At 44.4% G+C, this 14,929-nt stretch overlaps 1 protein-coding gene across 1 annotated transcript in view; it reads right to left on the reverse strand.

Moving 5' to 3' along the window:
• ITGB3 (integrin subunit beta 3) overlaps positions 1-14,929 on the reverse strand; it is a 55,466-nt gene that overhangs the window by 25,588 nt on the left and 14,949 nt on the right. The window contains exons 2-3 of the mRNA XM_082194829.1: positions 13,069-13,157; positions 1,091-1,280 (exon numbers count right to left, since the gene is read on the reverse strand). Coding sequence (XP_082050955.1) covers positions 1,091-1,280; positions 13,069-13,157 — 279 coding nt within the window. The remainder of the gene's footprint in view (positions 1-1,090; positions 1,281-13,068; positions 13,158-14,929) is intronic.

Here is a 14,929-nt window from a genome sequence, read left to right on the forward strand (position 1 = left end):
CATATGTTGTGGACTTGTGAAAGGGTATTGGGAAATGATCCATAATGAAGTGAAAAAAATGTTTAAAAGTACTCCTCCCCCCCCCCCAAGAAAAACAACAACCCAGAGTCCATCCTGTTGGGTATAATTCAGACTGAAATCCCCAGGTTTCAAAAAAGGTTATTTATGTATGCCACTACTGCAGCGCGTGTTTCGTTAGCCCAAAAACGGAAACTGAGCGAGGTCCCAACTAAAGAAGAATGGCGACTTAAGTTGACAGAATACGTGCAGCTTGCAGACTTAACATATAGAATAAGAGAACAAGAAGAACATACATTTAAAGAAGATTGGAAAACGTCCATTGAATATATGGGAAATAACTATGCACAGCTGAAAAGGCTGGCAGCGTTAAGATAAATTCAACAGTGTGAACAAGTTTTGATGGGTGTAATGATTGGAATACTGGATGATATAGCTTTTGTAAAATATGCAGGGATTTATTATATGTAAAATGAACCACGGAAAGAGAAGAAGGGAAGTCACTGATATCCTAAGGATGTAAAAATGAGGACTTTAAATTGGAAAACAAAAAATTCAATAAAAATTATAAACGAAAGAAAGAAAGAAAGAAAGAAAGAAAGAAAGAAAGAAAGAAAGACATAAGCTGATCCAAACTCTCTTCTTCCCCATGGCTTGAAACTCTGGATATGTCTTGAGCATCCATTGCGCTGTGGCTGATCTCTGTCATCTATTTACAGATAGGTAGCCGTGTTGGTCTGCCATAGTCAAAATAAAAAAAATCCTTCCGGTAGCACCTTAAAGACCAACTAAGTTAGTTCTTGGTATGAGCTTTTGTGTGCACTCACTATATAGAAGGATCTGGCAACTTCTGTTTCAGTGTATCTGAAGAAGTGTGCATGCACACGAAAGCTCATACCAAGAACTAACTTAGTTGGTCTTTAAGGTGCTACCGGAAGGATTTTTTTTATTCTGTCATCTATGTATGAGATGATGTTTTAATAGATAACCACTTACAGCACCCTGAAGTCCTTGGGGAAAAGTTCACAGATGTGCTAAAACTGCAATAAGCGAATAGTGTATCTCAGCTTACCTGGCCGCAGGTGGAGCCTGATCTTCTGTGGAGTCATCTGAGTGATGTCGCTTCCTGATCCTTTGTCACTGAGCTGCCTATCCTCCAGGATTTCGGTGCTGCTGACTGGATACTCGATCAAGTTTTTCATGCAGCCATTTTTAATGAGGTTGTCCTTCGAGTCGCAGCGGGAAAATCCTGGCGGCATGCCCTGTTGGAGGGAGAAAGGCCAACCATAAGAGAAAGAGGAGAGCGCTCTCACAGAGGAACAGTAATCCAGTCAAAATGGGCTTTGTGCCAGTGTGATGCTGATGCGGGTGGCGCTGTCATCTAAACCACTGAGCCTCTTGGGCTTGCCAATCAGAAGGTCAGCGGTTCGAATCCCGGTGACGGAGTGAGCTCCCGTTCCCCCGTCCCAGCTCCTGCCATCCTTGTTGCAAATGTATATGGTAAAAATGGTAAAGGACCCCTGGATGGTTAGGTCCAGTCAAAGGCGACTATGGGGTTGTGGCGCTCATCTCGCTTCAGGCCAGGGGAGCCGGCGTTTGTCCACAGACAGCTTTCCGGGTCATGTGGCCAGCGGGACTAAACCACTTCTGGCACAACGGGACACTGTGACGGAAACCACGGCGCATGGAAATGCCGTTTACCTTCCCGCCACAGTGGTACCTATTTATCTACTTGCACTGGTGTGCTTTCGGACTGCTAGGTTGGCAGGAACTGGGACAGAGCAACAGGAGCTCACCCCTGTTCGAACCACCGACCTTCTGATCAGCATGAAAGGGTGTGGGCTGGTTATAAAACTGTAAAATAAATAAAACAAAGAATGGATTTAAAAGGGGAAAACAGCAAGAATTGACGCTGCAAAGAAAGGGAAGGCTTCCGATTTCGTTTCTATTTATTTATTCAAATTATGTCGCCTTTTGAATCCTGCCCTTCTTTCCAAGGAGCTAAGGGCTGCGCATACAAGACCGTACAAATTTAGCCTCCCAACTTTGTAAGCGGAGCTGCCACCAAATTTGGAGGTCCCTGTTCAAAGAAAACATCTAAGGAATTTAGAGGGAAGGAAAAAAGAATTTCAGTAAAAAAAGCAAAAATCCTGGGGGGAAGGGGCTATGTGCTCCTACATGTGAGGTAAGTTTAGGCTGAGAAAGAGTTACAGGCCAAAGTTTGTCAAGGGTGCCAGGAGCTGTTAGGAAACCCCCTTCATTGCCTTCACAAAGTCTGCTTCCAGAGTGGTTTAACAGTCAACCTCAGGGAACTCTGGGAATTGTAGTTCTGTGGGTGAAACTGGGGTCTCCTAACAACTCTCAGCACTCTGAACCAACTACAGTTCCCAGGAGTCTTAGGGGGAAGCCAAAACGGTTTAAAGTAGGATTGCCATACATCTGGAATTTTCTGGGCATAGCTGGAAATACTGGAGTGTCCAGGAAAATCTGGACGAATGGCAGAGAGAGGCTTTCTGTTCCTCATCAGGTAATTTAAGAACAGCAGCAGCAGCTGGGAAGAGAGGAGTTCAGGGGTGGGTTTTTTTAAAAAAACAAAAACAAAACAGTTTTATAAGTTGCACGTTTTTGTTTCTCAATTTGATCCCTTTCCATGGTTTTGTATGTTTTGTGGTATTTTATGCATTGTGATTTGTTGTTACTTTTAATAATTATAGATTGGTAATTCCTTATCGTGATTGAACTGTTTAATTGTTATTTGCTGATGTTTAATTGTACTGCTTACTATTAGATTCTGATGGATTGTTGAATGTTGCTTCGTTTGATATAAGTTGCTTATCTAAAAGTTATTGTGACTTTCATATTGGATCAGATTGTTACTATTAATGTTTGATGTTCTATTACGCTTTTATGTCTTGGACTTGGGCTTATTTCTGATCAGCTTTTCTTGTGGCTGTCTAAGTTGCCTTTTAAAAATGATTTTACTTATTAAATACGGGCTTGAAAAATAAGTCTCTAAAGACTAATTATCCGTGAAACCAAGCAGCACTTCCGTTTTCTGCATTCCAGAACTGCAGCCGGATCCTAGGCATGCTTGTTGTTGTTTAGTCGTTTAGTCATGTCCGACTCTTCGTGACCCCATGGACCAGAGCACGCCAGGCACTCCTGTCTTCCACAGCCTCCCGCAGTTTGCTCAAACTCATGCTGGTAGCTTCGAGAACACTGTCCAACCATCTCGTCCTCTGTCGTCCCCTTCTCCTTGTGCCCTCCATCTTTCCCAACATCAGGGTCTTTCCCAGGGAGTCTTCTCTTCTCATGAGGTGGCCAAAGTATTGGAGCCTCAGCTTCAGGATCTGTCCTTCCAGTGAGCACTCAGGGCTGATTTCCTTCAGAATGGAGAGGTTTGATCTTCTTGCAGTCCATGGGACTCTCAAGAGTCTCCTCCAGCACCATAATTCAAAAGCATCAATTCTTCGGTGATCAGCCTTCTTTATGGTCCAGCTCTCACTTCCATACATCACTACTGGGAAAACCATAGCTTTAACTATACGGACCTTTGTTGGCAAGGTGATGTCTCTGCTTTTTAAGATGCTGTCTAGGTTTACAACCGATCTCTGTAGGTAGACATACACTGGGAGCACATACTGCTAGTAAAATAATTATGTGCACTGTATTCTAAAAAAAAAAAAAAAAAAAAAAAAAACCTTATAAAACTTTTAAACCAACCTTGGGGAAAGTAAAAACTTTGCTGCTTCGGGTGCCTTTTAATTATAAAAACACATCTCCCTAAAGCAGTAGACAGCAGCATTGACTGAAAGTTATTTAGACGAGCAATTCAGCCTTCACAAAAAAAAAAAAAAAAAAAACCATGAGCAACCTCTGTCCTTAGTAAGGTTTCCAGTTATTATGGAACGGGACTCTCAAAATAGGAGCAATCCATATGAATCATGAACATGTGGTAGCCTTGTTTTTTGGCAAACATTTTGAAAACTGGCCCCAATAACCCTGCCAGGAAATCCGGCTTTCGTGGAACTCATAAGCCCCTCAAGCCGATACAGGGCAATCTGGTGTCACTCCGATTGCACAAGCTGCCAGGAAAACGAAATAAGCAGCTCTCTAACTTATCGTTTCCTCCAGGCATGCTGGGGGCAGGAGCACTGCAAGAGGGGGGAAAAAAGAGAACCAAAAAAGGAATAAGGGTGATTCTGCAGCAGCAGCAGCAGAGAGGCCATGGGAGGAAGGGCAAGGAAATGGAATGCAAACAAAGGATCAACATGACTCCGATATATTTTTGTGGTTCCTCCAGGAGAAAAAAAACCCCTCTCAGGTCTTTTTCCCCTCTGTTATAGATTGGGGCTAAACTGAGACTTGATTGCCACAAGTGGTTAGCACACCTTGTTATATTTGAAGCCTACCTTTTCCCCGAGCTAAACAAAAATATGGGTTTGGGTTTCGTCCCTTAAGCCTATAAAGGCAATGGGGTTATGATTACGCATGGCAATGTATGCCTCTTCTGAAAGGAAGCCGTTTTCTTGTATGCTTTTAAATTATTATTATAAAAAACCCTTAGTATAAAGATACAGAGCAAACGCAGGAGCACGCCTCCTCTGAATGGCACTGTTCCAAAAACAGTTAAAACCACACATTTTGTAGGAAGTGTGAATGTCATTGCATTTCCCTCCCAAGATTTTTATCCACCCATTTCGACAGCTAGAAAGGCGACACGTTTGCTGGGTCACTAAAACTCTTCCCAACTGGCAGTCCTTAGGGGAATCCCCAGGATAAGACAGAAATTTTGACCTTCTGAGAAGAGCCTTGAGAAGCAGATTTCAGGAGTCCTTTCCAATGGTCACAGGAAATCAACCCCATACAGCCTGATATCCTTATCAGCAAGCACTGATGAGGTGGGAAATGTTAAGTTGTGGGTGAACATATCAGATGACACAGCGATTCTTCAAACAGCTCTTGTTTATTCACAGGCCAGGACAGAACTGAACTGAAGGGTTCAGCCAGCCTGCTTATATAGAGCTCCAGTACAACGTTACTGTAACAACTTTCTAAAACTATCCAATCACTGAACGTCACTTTCGATCCCTTATTTGCATAACTATCTACAGTACCCCCCTGTTGGCCCAGGGTGAGAACTTCAGTACATAACAGGAAAGCTAATTTGAAACACCTTATTTCCCTTAAATAATTCTGGGCACTGTGATTTCTTAAGGGTGCAGAGAATTGCAAGCCCCAGCAACATTTAACAAACCACAGTGCCCAGATTTTCTTTAGGATGTGTTTAAAATGTGCTTTAAAGGTATAGTTTACACAGCCTGATTCTGGGTATGAAAGCCCAGTTCCCACATTGTGTTAAAGGTAAAGGTAAAGGGACCCCTGACCATTAGGTCCAGTCATGGACGGCTCTGGGGTTGCGCTGCTCATCTCGCTTTATTGGCCGAGGGAGCCGGCGTACAGCTTCCGGGTCATATGGCCAGCATGACTAAGCCGCTTCTGGCGAACCAGAGCAGCGCACGGAAACGCCATTTACCTTCCCGCTGGAGCAGTACCTATTTATCTAGTTGCACTTTGATGTGCTTTTGAACTGCTAGGTTGGCAGGAGCAGGGACCGAGCAACGGGAGCTCACCCCGTCGCGGGGATTCGAACCGCCGACCTTCTGATCGGCAAGTCCTAGGCTCTGTGGTTTAACCCACGTCCCTTCACATTGTGTTAACCGTACCTTAAAACAAATTATGGTTTAGGGTGCCTGAGCAGTGTGCTTAGTGCACTCTGCACAAAAAGCTGCCATGGCATTCTTACCCCAATCCTGCTACAACTGACTAACAAACAAAACAATCCAGAGCCTGGCTTGCTCACACTGTCCGAACCAGGCTTGTGGTTTGTTTCCTCCAAAAGAAGCCATGAGCAATAACCACGGGGTGCAGGCGGTGTCAACAAGCCAGTCTCTGGCTTGTTTTGCCCATGACACTTTAGCAAACTGGAGTGTGGGAAGAGCATTGTGGGGACTTTTGAGCAGGGGTGCACCAACACACTGCTAGTGCACATCAAACCACAGTTTGTTTGTTTGAAACTATGGCTTAATCGGTGCGAAATGGTCCACCGCGACTAATCTGTGTTGCATCACTTTGAGTACGCATCCAGGGAATTATAGGGGAGGAAAATGACATACAGTGGTACCTCAGGTTAAGTACTTAATTTGTTCCAGAGGTCCGTTCTTAACCTGAAACTGTTCTTAACCTGAAGCACCACTTTAGCTAATGGGGCCTCCTGCTGCCGCCGCGCCGCCAGAGAACGATTTCTGTTCTCATCCTGAAGCAAAGTTCTTAACCTGAGGTACTATTTCTGGGTTAGCGGAGTCTGTAACCTGAAGCGTATGTAACCCAAGGTACCACTGTACATTATAGTGTGGTGCTAGATTAGGACCACGGCCATCTTTACCCAGGGGTGCAAGGGGTGCGGGGCACCCGGGCGCTGAATTCTGGGGGGCACCAGGCGCCCGCCACTGAAGCCACCTAAGCTCTTAACTATCAACCTGTTATGAAATAATAATTTTGATGAAGCTAGAAAATCAAAATACATATATACCTAGGTATTACCGAAATGTATACCTACTGTTTCACTAAAGGACTTTTGACTTTGTGCGCTCATTTACCAAAGATGCGCTGCGCTAGCGGTGGTGCTTGTCAGACTCAACAGCGCCGTGCACATGAAATTAACTCTTACATCAAAATATTATGTTACGTATTGTATTGGGCTGCTATGCGGCAGCTCCTTTGACACGACTGATTTCGCACCGCCTGCCTGCGGGAGGCAGGCAGTGCAAGTTCAGTCCTGTCAAAGGTGCCACTGACCCCGAGTGAAACATTGCAAATTGCGTTTTAATTTTATCACTTACAGTTCAGATTTGTTTAGAGAAATCGTTAAAAAAAAAGTCTGACATAAGCATAATAAAAGTTAATTTGGGGGCTAAACTAAATTTGGGGGCCCCGGGCAGATCTTTGCACCCCGGCAGCACATATACAGTGGTGCCCCGCAGGACGAATGCCTCGCAAGACAGAAAACTCGCTAGACGAAAGAGTTTTCCGTTTTGGAGGTGCTTCGCAAAACGAATCTCCTATGGGCTTGCTTCGCAAGACGAAAATGTCTTGCGAGTTCCTGCTGGTTTTTTCCTCCCCCCCTTTTTCTAAGCCACTAAGCCGCTTATCAGCTGATCCGATAAGCCGCTAAAAGCCGCTTATCAGCTGATCCGATAAGCCGATAAGTCGCTAAAAGCCGCTAATAGCGCTAATCCGTCAATGGGCTTGCTTCGCAAGACGAAAAAACCGCTAGACGAAGAGAATCACAGAACGGATTCTTTTCGTCTTGCGAGGCACCACTGTACTAAAGACAGCCCTGATTAGGACAGTGGAGATCCAGTTTCAAAAGCACTACTCAGCCATGAAACTCAGCCGCACGCATGCGATTGCCACTGAGCTGAGCCCAGGGTCTTGGGGTGAGGTAGGGAGATCTTTAAACACAGCCTTTTCCAGAGAGAAAAAAGAGCCCCATGAGGAAGAGACAAGTAAAACCAAATGTGTTCCAACTGCCTAGCCATTTTTCTGTTAACTGAAACTGCCAGTTATTCTGTACAGTTTCCTTGCCCAGTGGCTGGGCAGATAACAAAATTGGCTACCCACAACAATTCCTTCCTGGAGTTGCCTGCTACTGCTGGCTGGCAACGAGGAATGGGACTGCCCTTTCTCCTCCAGACTGTCCCCCACCTTTAATTTTAAAGTGAAGGTCAGGAACCCAACAATGTGTGAAACATTTTTTTTTTTTTGTAATAATAAGAAATACTTTGCACTTATATAGCCTTTGAAGCATTCCACACGTGTGACCTTGTCATCTTTAAGACAGGGCAATATTATTGCACCCATTTTGCAGATGAGGATAATCGGGGTCTGTGTGTGAGCAGCTGGGAGAGAGTGGCTCACCCCAAAAAGAATCATGGGAACTGTAGTTTGTTAAAAGTTGGTGGGAATTATGTCCCTGTGAGAGGTAAACTACAGTTCCCATGATTCTTGGGAAGGGGTATACTTGAAATGTATACTGTCTTTGCAGCCTGAGGTAAGAAATAATATGTATTTCTGTGCAGGAGTGAGAGAGATGCAAAAGGAGGGTGTGTGTTTTTTTCTTCAAATAAGGCAGACAAGAAGACAGAGGGCCGTAGGGAGCCAGGGAGGAAACTTTCATTTGCTAAATTAAGGCAACATGTGAGGAAGTTACCCTGCTAACAAGTTTTGCACCCCAGGGGACCTGACTTTTGGTGAGAGGCGGGAGACAGCTCCTTTGCTAATTGCTACATCTTTTGAATAAACAGAGCTCCAAGGCCCGGCGGGGAAAATATTGCCATTTTTGGAAACGCTTGTCAGAGGTAAGCAAAACAGCTCCGTAGCCATAGCTTGCTGTCTAGGAACACAGGATAAACGCTGAGGCAAGCTGAGGGAGCGGGAAGAAGTGGTGACGTATTGGCTTCAGCCAGCCAATACTTTGCTTTTTAAAAAAGTTTCCCCATCATATTACACACAAAACTGGCAAGTATTTCTGGCACGCGGCCTTGTGGCCCAGCCGCCACACGCCCACAAATATCTCATCACGTAATCAACAGCCAGGATGTCTGGTGAGCTGTTCAGGCACAAAACCGAAGCAAACACCTCAGATCGCTGGGACAAGAATTATGAGGGGTCCTGGGTTTCCCGGTTAACCCTTTCTACTTATCGCCGAAGAATGGATGCTTTTGAATTCTGGTGCTGGAGGAGACTCTTGAGAGTCCCGTGGACTGCAAGATGATCAAACCATTCTGAAGGAAATCAGCCCTGAGTGCTCACTGGAAGGACAGATCCTGAAGCTGAGGCTCCAATACTTTGGCCACCTCATGAGAAAAGAAGACTCCCTGGAAAAGACCCTGATGTTGGGAAAGATGGAGGGCACAAGGAGAAGGGGACGACAGAGGACGAGATGGTTGGACAGTGTTCTTGAGGCTACCAGCATGAGTTTGATCAAGCTGCGGGAGGCGGTGGAGGACAGGGGTGCCTGGCGTGCTCTGGTCCATGGGGTCACAAAGAGTCAGACACGACTAAACGACTAAACAACAACAACAACAACAACAGACATAGTTTCTCCCATAGAAAGTGGCACTTGTCGTTTAGTGTGAGTGTGGAGAATTATCTACTAGAGTCGCATTGCCTGGCGTGCTCTGGTCCATGGAGTCATGAAGAGTAGGACACAACTAAACGACTAAACAACAACCACAACTTATTTTCATGCCAACCACCCCACCCCTAAGCTACACAACAGTGATGGGTAGTTTTTAACCACCACACCCCTATGTTGCTGGACTGCAACTTCTGTCATCCATGCCCTGCGCAAGCAATGGTCAGGAACAATGGGCTTTGGAGTCCAAGGACACCTGGGAGGGTCACAGGTTAGGCAACCTCTCAGCTACGCAAAGGCGGCTCATCTTCTGTAGAAAAGGCATTTGCTCATTATATGCAGACTTCACAGCGAAAGTTCAAGTTACAAGAGATTCCAACCACCTGCATTGTGTGACCTAGTTGAGATTCCTGTATTTCAGGGGGTTGGGCTAGATGACCCTCCAACTCTACGATTCGATGACTCTATACAGCCGTACCTTGGAAGTCGAACAGAATCCATTCCAGAAGTCGAAAATGTTTGAAAACCAAAGCGTGGCTTACGATTGGCTGCAGGAAGCTCCTGCAGCCAATCGGAAACCGCGGAAGCCCCGCTGGACGTTCAGCTTCCAAAAATAGTTTGTAAACCAGAACAGTCCCAGAACAGGGTTTGTAATGCTCGGGAGCCAAAACGTTCGGGAGCTACGCTGTTGGACTTCCAAAGTACGACTATATCTGTGCCTGAGCAGCAACACATTAGACTACAGGTTAGACTACAGGCTACAAGATTTGATCATCTTCTATATACAAATCATCATCATCCCTATACAGTGGAACCTCGGGTTAAGTACTTAATTCGTTCCGGAGGTCTGTTCTTAACCTGAAGCACCACTTTAGCTAATGGGGCCTCCCACTGCTGCTGCACCACCGGAGCACAATTTCTGTTCTCATCCTGAAGCAAAGTTCTTAACCCAAGGTACTATTTCTGGGTTACTGGAGTCTGTAACCTGAAGCATATGTAACCCGAGGTACCACTGTATATAAATAAATAAATAAATAAACTAAAATAATATTTTCTTTATATCCCACCCATTTGGCTGGGTTTCCTCAGCCGCTCTGAGGAACTAGGCTATTCCCAGCCTAGTTCTTCACCAGGGGGCATACTGGTGAGTTTGCTTTGGAAGTAAGCCACAGGAGGCTTACTGTCATTTTGTAATATTTGCATTTATTTATGAAGGTTGAACTCAATGACTCAAAATTTGCTGCACTTTCTTGACACCCCAAACCAGCTGCGTCATTTGGCCTAGTGGCCCTGTTGCAGAGGATTCTGGGTTGTGTTCTAGTGCTCTAATCTCAGTTCATCTGGGGGCATTGTCCAGACTTGTTGGGGCTCACTTCCAGGACAGAAGAATGCATCGCAGAACACACCCAACAACACTGTCCTGCAGATGTGCGGTGGAGGGGAAGATCGGTAGTGATCGCAAGCTGCACTGGGGAGAAGTTTTGCCTGCCATTACTGATCTTCTCAATGACCGGAAAATTGCGTAGGAAAACAGTTCCTGCCAGTGAAAGACACTGAATGGCCTTTGGAATGCACAAGCTCCAAAATTTTTTCGCTCTATAAGATGCACCAGACCACAAGACGCATTTAGTTTTTGGAGGAGGAAAACAAGAAAAAAAATATTCTGAATCTCAGAAGCCAGAACAGCAAGAGGGATCGCTGCGCAGAGAAAGCAGCAATCCCTCTTGCTGTTCTGGCTTCTGGGATAGCTGTGCAGCCTGCATTCGCTCCATAAGAGGCACACACATTTCCCCTTACTTTTGAGGAGGGAAAAAGTGAGTCTTATAGAGCAAAAAATACGGTAGTTTATTGCTCTGGCGATTCAAAATGAATTAATGCATTCAAATGGACATTTGGTGTCGTTTTTTTAAAAAATGTCTCCATTAGCGAGAACCGCTTGCTAAGTGATCTTCAAACTGCGTGTTCGTGGAAATATGTTTAGATGGCATGGAATGAATCAACGCCACTTATTTGCTCCAGGGCAAGACACAGATGGAGCTGGTTAATTCAGCAGCTTGTGATTACTCTTGCAACGCTTGGTGGGCAGACATCTGGTGGTTCCCTCTTTGCCTACAGCGAGCTACTCCGATGCATCATCAGTTGATTAAAAATGTCCTGGGAGCATATTAAAAAAAAAAGCTTTTGCTTCTTTTCCAAAGAGCCAGCAAGCTTTGCTGTTTGGGAGTTAACGGCCACAAAAAACATTCTTCAGATACTCCAAGAGGATTCCACTGTTAATTGGGCTTTCATTATTTTAAAACAAGACATTCTTCAGACTGCTTTGACATCTCTGTCCAACGGTCTCCGCACCCCTCCCACTACCATGTCTTTTCCTTGGTGCTTCTAGAAGAGGAATTGCAACTGACCCATTGTGTTTTTCCTGTGTGTTCAATCGCACTGTTATACGCTCCATTCGCTGCAATGGGTGTGACATTTGAAATGTGAACATTCCATGTCGTCATATAAACTTATCCAGCTTATCTCAGCAAATAAGCACATAGTTCCAGAACTCCCAGACCATTACTGCATGATCTACTTCTTTGTTTTGTTTTGTTCACTTTCTTTTAGGTAGTATTTTAATCCTATTTTGTACTTGGTTCATTTTACGATAACAACAATTCCTGGCCCCAGCAGATCTGCGTGGGCCCCCTTCCTGATGGCATTCCGATGCCACTTAAAATGTTTTTTGTTCCAGCACAGCTTTGGCTCGACTGGTATTTTGATGTACAGTGGTACCTTGGTTCTCAAACGCCTTGGTAATCGAACAACTTGGAACTCAAACACTGTAAACCCGGAAGTGTTCCGGTTTGCGAACTTTTTTTGGAAGCCGAACATGCTCCATTTTGAGTTACGTTTCCGTTTTGAGCGCCACATTTCCATTTTGAGTGTTACGCTGAGGTCTGTCTGATTTTGCTATTTATTTTGCGTTTTTGTGGCTCTTTTTGTTTTGGTTTTGTGATTGTGTGGAACCCAGTTCAGCTATTGATTGATTGTGTGACTGCAGTACCTTGTTTGATGCTTTCCTTTTATGGATCAATGGTCTCATTAAATAGTAAAATTCATGCTAAATTGATGTTTTAGAGGTTGTTTTTAAAGGTCTGGAATGGATTAATTCATTTTGCATTACTTTCTATGAGAAAGCGCACCTTGGTTTTGGAACGCTTTGGTTTTGGAATGGACTTCTGGAATGGATTACAGTGGCACCTCGGGTTAAGAACTTAATTTGTTCTGGAGGTCTGTTCTTAACCTGAAACTGTTCTTAACTTGAATCACCACTTTAGCTGACGGGGCCTCCCACTGCTGCTGCGCCGCCAGAGCACGATTTCTGTTCTCATCCTGAAGCAAAGTTCTTAACCTGAAGCACTATTTCTGGGTTAGCGGAGTCTGTAACCTGAAGCGTATGTAACCCGAGGTACCACTGTACATTTGAGAACCAAGATACCACTGTACTTTGGATTTCCTTTCTCTCTCGTTATCTGCTGCTCATCTTTTTGTTTCTTAAGTGTTTTAATATTATGTTTTGTTTTGTGTGTGTGTGTGTGTGTGTGTGTGTGTGTGTGTCTGTGTGTATTGTGAAGACAGGCATGCTCTGGTCCATGGGGTCATGAAGAGTTGGACATGACTAAACAACAAGAACAACATATTTATTGATGTTAAGCTATCTTGGGCATTGCAATTTGAAATGGCACAGTGGTTATAAATGCTTGAAATAAATGAATAGATAGGGAGCTCAAGTAAGATCTAGTCAACACCCAAGAACTGCAAGTTCAATTAGGGGAAGGTACATGGTATAATCTTGGGTTTTGCCTCACCTCCTGGGAACACCAAGCACATTGTGGGTTCACTGCCAAGCACTGCTGACATGAGTTTACTCCTCGCGTAGTGCAGATGTCGTCGTCACCTGAAGAAGAAAGGGCAGACAAGAATTGGACTACAGTTTCAAACAGCATTTTCATGGGCCATGGGTGGTAAGAAAACTACATATGACCAGCCCACGCTTATGAATCTACAAGGGGGGCCCTGCTAATAGTTCCATTTTATCCACCGCTTGCGGCACAGTGACTTATAGCAGGGCCTTCTTTGTCATGGCTCCCCAACTGTGGAATTCCCTCCCAGTGGAGATACGTAGACCTGTCTTGTTGATGTCTTTTTTCAGCATCTACTGAATAGGGCTGGGCAATGTATCGATACATCTTCCAGGACCAAATGATGCTCCTTCCTTTTCAACATAGCAGTGTATCTCTATATCATGATGTTTAGCGAGTGACACATCGCAGTGTCAAAAAGCTGATATCGCCCAGCTGTACTACTTAAGACTTCTCTTTGGCCTGGTCTTTGTGGGCTCATAATACGATCCATTTATTGCTGTGTCATCACATGTTATCCCATTGGTGGTTCCTTATACAGTGGTGCCCCGCAAGACGAATGCCTCGCAAGACGGAAAACCCGCTAGACGAAAGGGTTTTCTGTTTTTGAGCTGCTTCGCAAGACGAATTTCCCTATGGGCTTGTTTTCGTCTTGCGAGTGTTCCGATTTTTTCCGCTTTCCCCCCCTTTTTCTAAGCCGCTAAGCCGCTAATAGCCTTTTAGCTGCTAAGCCGCTAAGCCTTTAATAGCCGCTAATCCGCTAAACCGCTAATAGGGTTGCTTCGCAAGACAAAAAAACCGCTAGACGAAGAGACTCGCGGAACAGATTATTTTCGTCTTGCGAGGCCCCACTGTATACCAGTTGTACTTCTATTGTTGGTATTTTATCAGAAACTGCAAACGCACACAACACAGAAACTTCGGTTAATAATAATAATAAATTTATTTATACGCCCTCCCCAGCCAGAGCCAGGCTCAGGGTGGCTAACACCAGTAAAATTACAATAAAAACATAATAGTGGGGAGAAAATCCAATTTAAAATACAGGTTAAAATACAATTTAAAATGCAGCCTCATTTTTAAAGTAGCCCAAAGATCAAAACCATAAGGGGAGGGAAGGAAACATAAGGGTCAGACTGAGTCCAAACCAAAGGCCAGGCAGAACAGCTCTGTCTTGCAGGAAAGATGTCAAGTCCTGCAGGGCCCTGGTCTCTTGAGACAGAGTGTTCCACCAAGACGGGGCCAGTACTGAAAAAGCCCTGGCCCTAGTTGAGACCAATCTAACCATCTTGCGACCTCCAAAGTGTTGTCATTTGTGGACCCTAAGGTCCTCTGCGGGGCATACCAGGAAAGGCGGTACCGTAGGTATGTGGGTCCTAGGCCGCATAGGGTTGAAGGGTGATCTAGAAATTTGACAAATAAATGAATACTGGAAGTTGAATACAAGAAGCTGACAAAAATATGAACTTCTCTCTAATATCTACAGCAAATAACATGAATATTTTAATGGAGAGGGAAGACTTAACCTTCAGATAGATTCCTAAACTGGATATGCTAATCTGAAACCAGGTTTCAAAAATCAGGATTCAAAAATGTGATACCTGAACAAATTTCCACTTTCAATTTCAACCTCAGGGTGGGGGGGAAGAGTTCAAACACTAATAAATCTTGAACTTCAGCCAAAAAGAGTACCAAATATAACATTTCTCTGTCCTCAAAGGACCGCACTTTTCACACTCCAGTCCCCATGTGTTAATTTCTGATTTTATTTTTAAAGTCCAGATTTTGAATTGAGGCAAAATTTTAA

The sequence above is a fragment of the Podarcis vaucheri genome (assembly GCF_965113315.1).
Source record: "Podarcis vaucheri genome assembly, chromosome: 13".
In the NCBI taxonomy this organism is placed as follows: domain Eukaryota; kingdom Metazoa; phylum Chordata; class Lepidosauria; order Squamata; family Lacertidae; genus Podarcis; species Podarcis vaucheri.